Source organism: Rhagoletis zephyria, unplaced genomic scaffold, assembly GCF_001687245.7.
Source record: "Rhagoletis zephyria isolate East Lansing unplaced genomic scaffold, Rhagoletis_zephyria_1.1 Rzeph_scaffold_16192, whole genome shotgun sequence".
Classification (NCBI taxonomy): Eukaryota; Metazoa; Arthropoda; class Insecta; order Diptera; family Tephritidae; genus Rhagoletis; species Rhagoletis zephyria.
This window is the reverse complement of record NW_016173257.1, coordinates 1-10957: the sequence shown is the minus strand read 5'-3', so window position 1 is coordinate 10957 and position 10957 is coordinate 1. Positions and strand designations below refer to the sequence as shown.

Here is a 10957-nt window from a genome sequence, read left to right as displayed (position 1 = left end):
AATATAAGGGAAAAACTTATTTACAGTCTGAATTGGTATATGTTTGACATATTAGTCAGTGATGAACATCTCATCTTTACATACAAATACATATGCAAAAGCTACTGAAGAAATGAGACTTGGTAGAATTCGTATTAATGAATCCGGTAACGTTCGTAACTCGATTTTAAGTTTTCCTGTAAATTCGCAATAAATTATGCTGGTGGACTTCAAAATAGTAATTCGCATAAAGAAGTTAGTATTGGTGACACGTAAAATTCAAAAGTGTATAAAAAAACATGTCCAATTTCGACAACTGTGCGATACTAGTAATGGAAAATATTCAATTTAAATCATCCTTGTTGTCGTAGTCGTTTTTTTTCAACTTTATGGCTTTCTGTTTGCAAGTGGACTCCTAATATTTTCTGTTTGGGTACATCTATCCACTTCTAGATACAGCTTTCCGTAAATTAGGTACAATTTTGTAATTAAATTTTCCATCCCTGATGGAATATCCACTGTAAAAGAGGGACAGAAACAAACAGCTGATTGCCCTTTGTTCAATAAACGTACCTCGAAATTGATCATACCTAGCAGGGTTGCATAGAGAATCTGATACAAATTAGGCATACGGCGATCTTAGAGCAGACTATGGGCACTTTGTTCGTCTAGGCGGAAATAAAAAACATAGCTATCAGAGCCACATAAACTCCCCACTTTTTGCTGAAAAAGATGATGTCTATGTTTTACAAAAATATGTTATTCCTGAACTTCATGTACTGCAAAGATTCGTGAATCATTTGCTTTGGGATGGATTGGTACCATTACTGGGGTGTGAGAAGGCATTACTATGGCCAAAAAAATTGAAACTTATATCGAAAAACTATCATGGCGAATCGGTCGAAGGTAATGCATGCCGAAAGCTATTAATGGAATCAGATAAACTGCAGGATCCACAAATTTATGGAACAACAGGGCTCTTCCCTACCTTGCCATATATCGCAGCTTTCAAGGCGATGAATAAAATTGTTGAATGTTGTTTCAACTCTGGTAAAGTCCGAATGCCGTTAAATGTTCATATACGAGAATTACACAGTGCTCTGAAAAGCATCACTGGTCTCACGCAAACGCTTAAAATTCAAGTAAATCTTAAACACATTGAGAAAAGTCTTGAATTGAGCATAATAATGGGTTAGGTGTTTGGTCCGAACAAAGCGGAGAAACGGTTCATCGTGAATTTTTGAAGTTCTGGGGTCGTTACAAAATTAATAACATAGATGACGAGTTGTACCGTTCCAAATTGTTGAAAGCTGTTATTGAGTTTCCCTCCCTACATATTTAAGTTCCACAGAACTTATGCAATTTTGTTATGTCACATGCAATTCATATTCGAAAAGTTTGAAAAATTAAAAATAGATAATAATTAAAATAAAAAAAAATAAAAAAATAAACAATTAAAAAAAAATAGAAATGAAAAAAGTAAAAAAAAATTAAAAAATTAAAAGGTGGGGCCATATAACCACTACGTCCTCGTCGGTGGTCCTGGGTTACGCTGAAAGTGGGTAAATTGGCTTTGAAAACACGAAAATACCAATTTCTCTGGAAAGGAAGCAGCTAGGATTTTGATTCTTTTGAATTTCTAATCTACCAACGCCGTAGAAACATATCACGCAACAAAATTTCGGCCACATTTTGGAGGCATTTAAGGATCCTTCAGGACCACTGTGGTTTGCAATACTGGTGTGGCCAATACGTAATCGTATATAGGGAGTTGCTGGGACGGACGTCGAATAAGTTGGTTTAGACCGATTAATGTTAATGCAGGAGTAATGATGGGTATAATTCATCCAGTCAGCTGCTAATTTGGCACTTCTTTGTTGAGCTATAAGCCGGTTTATGTCGCTCTTGATGAAGAGAGATGAGGTCATTGTAGGGATGTTGCACATTTCTTTGGCAGTTGTGTCCGCCATCGAATTGCCTTTGATGCCCGAATGACCCGGAACCCACATAATTCTCAGTTTGTGGGGGGGAAGCGATTAGGACGTCTCTTAAAGCACAGACAATGTAATTAGTATTGCTGAAGTTTTGTATGGCTTTAAAGCAAGATAAGCTATCTGTGCAAATGACAAATTTTCCTTTACTTTGCTTAGAAAAATTAGTAGCGTGAAGAATGGCAGTAGCTTAAGCTGTGAAAACAGAATAGAAGGGTAGCAGAAGACCGTACGATATGGGTATATTTTTTTCTTTCACAGCAGCGAAAGAGGTGTTTGAGGATTTAGATCCATCAGTAAAAATGAACTGCCAGCCACTCGATTTGAATTGATTTGCAACTTCAGAGAATTGGGCTATATACTCAGAGCTAGTTGTGCTGGATTTAAGAAGGGTAACAAGATCGCTGACGAATGATCCTTCTTTAGTTGTCCATGGCGGGTGATGAGTACCCCGAGGTATAGGCTTTGTTAGCGGTAACGGGTTGTCTCTTGCATACATTGCACATTTATAAATGGTGGATTGAACCTTAGGCAACCGCTTCCGTGAGGCAGCTCTATTAAATGATTTCAGAAGCAGAGAGTTGGATCCAGTGACGAATTTTGGGTAGAGCTTATTGATGGAATCTACCATTATGTCGTTTAACGAAGGCAGCCCAGCTTCAGTTAACATATACTTTATTGGAGATGTAGGGAAGGCGCGAAGAGAGCGACGAACAGCAGTATATACGGAGCTGCTAGCATCTTAAGATTTTGTTTGCCATGATGCCCATATATTTCTAGTCCATAGCTGATAGTCGACAAGATGAGAGCGGAGGTGACCTTCAACAGCAGAGCCGGGCCAATGAGTGAGCGCTTGCACGAAAGATACTTAATAATACTTAAGCTAGAAAATAGTTTATCTCTTGTATGTTTACAATGATCTTTGAATGAGTACTTAGAGTCTAATACAATGCCGAGAAACTTAAGTCTATTTGTACAAGGTATATTTACATTATTAAAAGACAGTAAAGGAATAGTACAATTTCGTTTCTTACAAATATACACGTGGCACAGACTGGGGGATTATGGCAATGCTTAGCAGTGTGACCAATAGATTGACATACCTGACAACGCATAGGGTTAGGGTAGTATGGACGAACGTCAAGAATCCTCCAGGCGACCTCAATTTTATCCGGGCCAGAAGGCTTACGAGTCGCGCCAGAAGGCTTACGAGTGCTATCAATAATTTTTGAAAATTTATAAGCAGCTGTTACTCCTCTTTCCTTGAGGCCTTCAACTATTTCGTCTTCGGAAACGTGGATTAAGAAGGGCGCATAAATTGTGCCTTTTGCCGAATTGAGGTTATTGTGTAACTTTATAGAAATATTTCCAACACCGGGTAATGTCTTAGCATTCAGGAACTTATCAGCAGCTTTCTTATTCTTAGCAAGCAGCAATAAGCTGCCATCACGAAGCTCACAGATGACGTTGCCCTCACTGCTTAGGGCTTGAATTCCTTTATGGATCGCAAAGCACGAAAAAGTTGTAATCGGTTTTTTATCAATAGATGATTTTATAATTAGGAATTTCGGGTCATCCTTTTTCATGATCGGGAGTCCAGAGAACGGGTCCAACGGCGTTAAATCAGATCTTTTTCGTTTTGATTTCGGGGACGGAGATAACAGGGCATACCTGTTCTCCCCAAGGTAGGTGGCCCCCGGGGCCATTTCGAACACACAAATATGTATTTACCAATTTTTAACCTATTTATCAGCTGTTCCATGAAACTGGCAAATTATTACTGGAATAGCGTTCGCGTACTTTTTTGCAAATTTTTTCAATGAGAGCGAATTCTTAGAAATAAAGTTACTGGAGAGTTGCTGGCAAGTTACTGGATAATTTGTAAACAAACACAACTGATTTTTGGTAAGGTCCATAACGTCCCGTTTCTGCTTTAACCTCGTATTTGTAATAGATGTATTTTAGAGAGAGTAAGAAAAAATGCATCATTTCTTCCCCTAGGATACAATAAACGCACTTTTTTCTTACTATTTCTGGTTCCTCTAACAGTAGTGACCACCCTCATTAAGTCTTTGTTCTATTTTCAAATAGTGTGATGCTTAAACAGCTGTTATAAGTGGTAATATTAGTTTTCCCAAAAATTGTAGATACGTGGTTAAGGCAGAAACGGGACGATAAATCGTTTTGATTATTCCGGCAAAACAAAAATGTTGCGTGCTTTTTACCAGACCCATCTACCGACATGTATTTCGACACCTACCGATATATATTTCGACCTACAGTAAATTATGAAAAACCGAAAAAATAGCAAAAAATTAGCAATTTTCGCAATTTACTCGAAATTTTATACGAGTCAAATGAACGGTTAAAAGCACCCGCCACTCTTTTTGTGTGCCGGTGCTATTATTCCGTGAGTCGCAGGTCCAAGTATCGGCACATTCCGAACGAAAACTTACACTGAAAATGGCACAACGGCGAAACCGGTTTGTCTCCAAACAAAATTTGACAAGGGATGATGGAAAATCGTTCCACATTACATCATACTCCTACCCTGTCGGAAACACCAACAAAATGAGAATAACGGCACATGTAGTAATTAATTGATAGAAAAATATTTTCTATTAAAAAAAATTATTATAATTGTCAATAGCATTTTCAATCTTGATAATTTATCAAGAAAATAGATTTAAACTTCTGTGCTAGATTTGGGAGTTCTTGAAAAATAATCAAAAATTGACAAATTATAAATATATTGAATTTATTAAGTGCACAGAACCGGGCTGTAAGTATATACATATTTGTTTTGAAATATAGCAGTGTTATTCAGTATATATTTTTGTCAGTGAAGAAGTGAAGATTTTGGTAGTGAAGATTTGGTAACTTTTCTTAAGAGATTTTGGAGAAAAAAATGTTGGCGAGTGGCAACCATGCTATCAACTAAGTATTTCTTAGGGATGCGTATCGGCAATGAAAATTTGATATATCGGTATTGCGATATTCCAAATTGACGATATTCGATGCCGATATATCTACTAAAACAATATCTATATATTGAATATCGGAAATATCGATTCACACCGACCTCGTTGCTTTGTTAGTTGGCAGTTTTGCGTATATTTCGTTTTCGTTTCGTTGGTTTTTTTAATTTACAAACGCCAAATACATATACGTAAAACTACCAAAAAACACGAATAAGCATAAATTTATATTACGAAGTTACTGTGGATAAGATACACTTTAATTATTTTGAAAAATAGTAACCAGAGTTCAACAACTTTGATTTTCCCTCCTCACAAGCAAGTCTAGGAGGTATACTCTGTATTGCGATTCGAAACTCAATTGCTGCGATCCTCCTTTTGAGTAGTTTGTTTATAAAAATATATTTATTTGCATTTACTCCTAACATATTCACTGTTATTTATACTCTGGTAACTTACCGTCTTGTTTTCTGTGGAATGATAATTTTTCAAGTGTACAAACAAATTAGTTGTCCCTCCAGAGCACGCAACAATTTTCTGGCAAATTTTGCATTTCGCTTTTCTATCTTTTAATCTTTGTAAATCCCTCCACGCTGCACTTTCTGGAGCCATGATTTCGGTAACACTTTCGATGACGAAACGGGGCTCTGGGGGCTGAAATTCAGAGTATAGGTAGGGTAACATTATTTGGCTTAAATCAATATTTTGCTTTACTAACAGCATTTGCAAATATAAACATTTTAGTAAAATCTGCGGAACTACAGTTTTAACACTTTTTTCGAGAAATAAAAAATGTATCTGCATGTATTTATATACACATTTTCCCCCGACATATTCATGGTTGAAAATGGAACTATGAAAATGCTCGTACTTACCAAATAAATCACTAAGCACGTATATTTTCAAATTATGTTCAAAAATTTGTATGAACATGAGAGATTTCTGAGTATTTTAAATGCAATTTTAACTTTAAAACTATGTTCCCATTGGCGTAATTTAGAGGTCAATCTTAATTTACGCATAAATTAAGTACAAACTAAGTAATTTCGCCTTGTAAAGTCTCAGTAAATGAAGATGAAAGTACGTAGTTTGTCTTTCACTTAGGGCCTGTGCCAATCGGTAACTTTTTTCTCCGTGGTGAGACGGGGTGGAAAAATTTGCTATGGTGTACAAATAAATTGAATTTTGCTGTGCCAAATGCAGAGTTAAATTTTGACAGTTGAAAAACCAAACAAACGCTCGTGCGAAAGCTTTATTTTTGTGTGTTGCTGAAATTCTTAAAATTTATATTTATTTTATAATTTGCAAGTAACGTACGCTTTTTTTATGCTGTTTCAGCTTTCATTTTCATGTTCACTCCTTATTACCGCCAAGCAATATTATGTGTATACATGGTTATAAGCTGTCAAAATTTTACCTAGCCCCATGAGCTAGGTAAAATTTTGACGTTCGTATTCACCACGAGAAGTGTCAAATTTTTACTTTGATCCGTCAAAATTTTCTATTTTCTATCAATTGGCACAGGGCCCAAGAACCAAATCCCGAACAAATCAGTGTCGGCTCTAATTTTATCGATAATAATCGAAAAAAGTATTGTCCCACAACGGATATGTCATTGTGTTTGGACGTTTTTGTTTTTAATAATCGCGCGTGGTAGTTTGTAAAATATTTCCAGAAGCTTTCTCTTTTGATCACTCATCTAAAATCTAAAAAATTACCACAAACAACTCAGATTATAAAAATATACGCAATTACTCACATTCGCGATCTCTTTTCGTTAAATAAACAATAATACAGGGTTGCTACAAAGCTGTCAAGACAAATAAAGAAACGCGTGTATGAACGCACTTAATTTAGTGAGGTATTTTAAACGAAACTAAGTATTTTATGTTGGTAATGTGAACATAGTTTTAAGTCACTTTTGATGGGAATGAAACTTTGGTGATAACACGCACAAGCAAAAGGAATAAGAAAGAAAAAAACAAAAGCTGAAATTTGAAAATAGCATCCGATATTTCAGATATCGAAACAAAATATCGTATCGCAACTTTTGATATCCATATAAAATAACCGATATTCTCAACAACGATATTGATATATTGAATATCGTATCGGTATCGCGCATCCCTAGTATTTTTACATTTGTGTGAATAGTTAAAAATAAACAAATTCGTGGCACTGTGTGCCAAAGTTTTACAGATTAATACTAAAATGGCGAACTTAAAGCAAGATCTAGATGAATATTTGTTGTTACAGAGCGACCAGAAGAAAAACTTCAGTGCCAAAATACCACAAATTAAGGTTCCGGATTTAGGGAAACTGTTTACACGGTCGGAGCCAGCGGAACCCAGTAACAGTTGGTTACAAGAAACACAGGACAGTTGTTGTCCTAAATTGGTAAATAATTGTCGTTGAACTATTATAATATGTGCTTATTTCTAAATATTTTATTCCATTGCAGTCCCGTCTGCAACGTATTGTTGGATTTGTTGCTTGTTTGGGGCTAGGTGCGCTTTGCTTCAGTATCTCTGTTTTCTACATACCGGTGTTAATACTAAAAGCCCGAAAATTTGCGCTACTCTATTCCCTAGGTAGCATGTTTTTTATACTAGGATTTTGTTTTTTGTCAGGCTTTGGTGCCTTCATCAAGACTGCTTTTTCGAAGCCGCGCTTGCTGGTGTCCTGTACATACACCACCTCGTTGATAGCAACGCTCTACTGCGCCTTATTAGTACATAGCACAGCGTTAACGGTGCTCTTCGCTGTGGCGCAAATAATTGCCCTACTATTTATGATCGTCGGCACTGTTCCGGGCGGAGCTTCTGGCATCAAATTTTTCGGAAAAATGTTTAAGAGCACAGTATCTTCAACAAGTACACTGCCGGTTTAAATTGATGAAAATAATATAAGATCGCATTCACCATTCCTTAATTCGGTTAATCTGACTCGCTTTTATTAAATTTCTGTGAATTGTAATTGGTTAAGATTCGTGCACATACCTGGATTTAATTCATTATGGGTATTCGTGTAAACGCGTAAATGCCTCGTATGCACGGAAACCTCGTAAATAAACCATACAAAATAAGTAAGTTTACGAGGCGTTTACGAAATGCTCTATTTTTTATTACTGAAAGTGACTTGTGATACCGCATTAAAAGGAGTTTGTAACTGTTAGAATAGTTAATATTTATAACCTTGTTTTTCAGTTTAATATTCCGATAATACATATACATAAGTCTAATCTTCGATTTCACCCAGATACAAAGTTTTATCACTTGAAGCAGATAATATCACTGGCTCTTTTGGATGAAAATCTACATCATTAACACTACCATTGTGACCAGGCAATTTATATAATATACGCCTGCTTGTTGTGTCCCAAATGTAAACATGGCGATCAGCAGAACCAGCAGATATCTAGAAAATATATTCTCTTTGCATTTGTTTTATAATTTATCTAATTTAACTTACTTTACTGCCATCTGGAGACCAAGAGCAGCGTAAAAGATTTTTTTCGAAGTTGTGTTGATGGCCTTGGAAGATTTTTACACAACGCTCGCCTGGCGCATATGGACGAATATCCCATATTCGTAAAGTGTTATCCATGGAATTGGATAGCAAATATGAACCATCTGGTGACAAAGACACGCCTGTAATAGTGTCCGAGTGTCCTCTTAATCTATGCATCACCTGTTGTTGCTTGCGTACGTCCCAAATTTTTATTTCATTGTCAATACCACCGGAAATCACTTGTTCGCCAGTATCATTAAAGCATACTGTTGTCACCTGATAAGGCGATTCCAGAGTATGCACCGCACTTTTCTTGCGCGCATCCCATATTTTTATCAATCGGTCATCTGAGCCCGAACATAACATTTGTACACCTCGCCGAGTGCAATGAACGGTATTCACAAAATTTGTGTGACCTTTCATCCGACGCACTCGCTGTCCAGTCACAATGTCCCATACTGCAACAGTCTTATCGGTAGCACATGTGTACACATTTGAGCCATCTGTCGAAAAGTGTGCCTCCAACACAGCACCACTGTGACCTGACATAACCATTAAATTTTCGCACTCTCCATACACATTCCAGATATCTGAAATTTATTAAAAAGAAAATATTTGTAATATTTCTCTATCGTTAGAATTAAAGCACCTTACAGATTTGACGATCAAAACCTGAAGAAAGCAGCAAATCGCCATCCGGATGAAATTCAGTTGTGAATATTTCTCCCTCATGCCCTTCTAGCAACATGATGGGCGCCATTAAGTTGGATGTGCGTCTAATACCCTAAATAAAGCAATTAATAGCGTTTATCCAATTTCCAAAATATATTTGCTTACCGACTCCATTAACGCTTTATCCCGGTTGGTAAAAGCGATTAAATCGGTTTTACTACGCTTCGTGTTTTGGGCCACAGGCACCAAACTGCTTCCCGGTCTTTTTGTTCCCATTTTGAAATAAGGAATTCTCTACAATAGCTTCTAAAAATTTATAGAAATAAATATGTTGCAGCTTTGCGAGTTCAATTAAAACTTTAAGTACAGGGTGCAATTGATTGTGATTTATCTTTACAAGGTGTACCTTTTTGTGTCAATATCAGGGTTGCCAATGCCGAAAAAAATATCATCCACTTGAAAAAAATTTACCAAATCTGGAAAATATCTACCAACAACTTTTTTTTAGGAATCTTAATAAAAACTAGTTGTGTTTCATTTTTTTAGTTATTTCAGGTGTACTTCGACATTTGTGTATTTTAGCAAAACTATAACGAATTTTCTCATAAAACTTTACGAGGATGCTAAGAAACAGATATGTTTACATGAAATCTCACTATTTCCACATTTGTAATACTAGTATTTAAGTAACTTGTTGTTTAAATTTTTTGCACTTCCATTAGCAAATATTCATATTGTTACGATTATCCTTGAACCCTCGTCCGGATTTCCCAAATCTCTCGGTTCGTATCGCTGGATTGTTAAATAAATGCAATCAATGACCAAATTGTAGTACAATTAACTTTATTGTACAACAAACAATTTACAATACTTGCTAATACAGTAAAAACACTTTACAATACTTGTTAAAGCAATAACAACGCTTTACTACTTGTTAATAGGCTGTTTTTGCTTACGCGTAAAAGCACATTTAGCGCATTTAGCTCTAAATGCTACTCTAAATGTACATTTATCCATACAAAATTCGTCACCTAAATGCAACTAAATGCAACTCCATTTTTGCATTAAGGATCTAAATGCTAAAAGCAACCCTGTGATCTTCCAAAATTTCCACGATTCGAACATGGTTTAAAGAGAAAAAGTGGCAACATTGCTTTTTCGAGTATACAGTTGCTATCTGCGTTTCAGTGATCGCCGATCGAGATTTCTTTTATTTTGCATTACATATTTGGATAAAGAAAAGTTAAGCAAATTCAACATCGATTTGATGCTGATAGAAATCTGGATCAATTTGTGATCAACTCTGTTTGGTTTGTTTCCTAATTAAGTGAGGAAATTTTAATTGACAGCGCCGACAAATGAATATATACACAAACAAATGTTCGGTTATGGTTAAAACAATTCAAGTTTTTGTAGTGAATTTTTGGTTTGAAATTTATTTTTTCCTTTTCAGTAGGGTTTTTGCACATTATCTTCTGCGTGAGAATTGATCGTAATATATACGCATCTAAATAAGAGACTGGAACACGGCTGTTTCTCAAAAGCATACGATTTCGAACTCGCGTAAATGTACATTTGCTAAATGCTATAGCATGAACGCTCTTCGAAAACATATGTTCGAAAGTGCTAAATGTTGCATTTTAAATGCAGCAAAAACGCTGCATAACACAATTAAACTTATAGCTTGCTTATTCACAACTCGATTCTCCGCTCAGTTTACTTGTAGCTTGCTGACTTGTAACTAACTCACCTCGCGGTGGCGGCGCCCTTATATACCTGCGCTGGCACTTATGGCAACTCTAGAACATTCTGAAGTTTATCGCTCAT

The 10957-nt window shown here is 36.1% G+C and overlaps 2 protein-coding genes across 2 annotated transcripts; one reads left to right on the top strand and one right to left on the bottom strand.

Annotated features, from left to right (window-relative positions):
* Window positions 1-7026: 7026 nt before the first annotated feature.
* LOC108379352 (vesicle transport protein SFT2C) lies at window positions 7027-7879 on the top strand. Its single transcript, XM_017635695.1, has 2 exons — window positions 7027-7345; window positions 7410-7879. Exons 1-2 carry the CDS (start codon window positions 7160-7162, stop codon window positions 7836-7838), a joined length of 615 nt encoding a protein of 204 aa, XP_017491184.1. The 5' UTR covers window positions 7027-7159; the 3' UTR covers window positions 7839-7879.
* A 19-nt stretch (window positions 7880-7898) lies between these two features.
* Window positions 7899-9516, bottom strand: LOC108379351 (U5 small nuclear ribonucleoprotein 40 kDa protein). The gene is made up of 4 exons (XM_017635694.1): window positions 9296-9516; window positions 9113-9242; window positions 8420-9048; window positions 7899-8365 (listed from the first exon to the last, which is right to left on the bottom strand). Exons 1-4 carry the CDS (start codon window positions 9404-9406, stop codon window positions 8186-8188), a joined length of 1050 nt encoding a protein of 349 aa, XP_017491183.1. The 5' UTR covers window positions 9407-9516; the 3' UTR covers window positions 7899-8185.
* Window positions 9517-10957: the final 1441 nt, after the last annotated feature.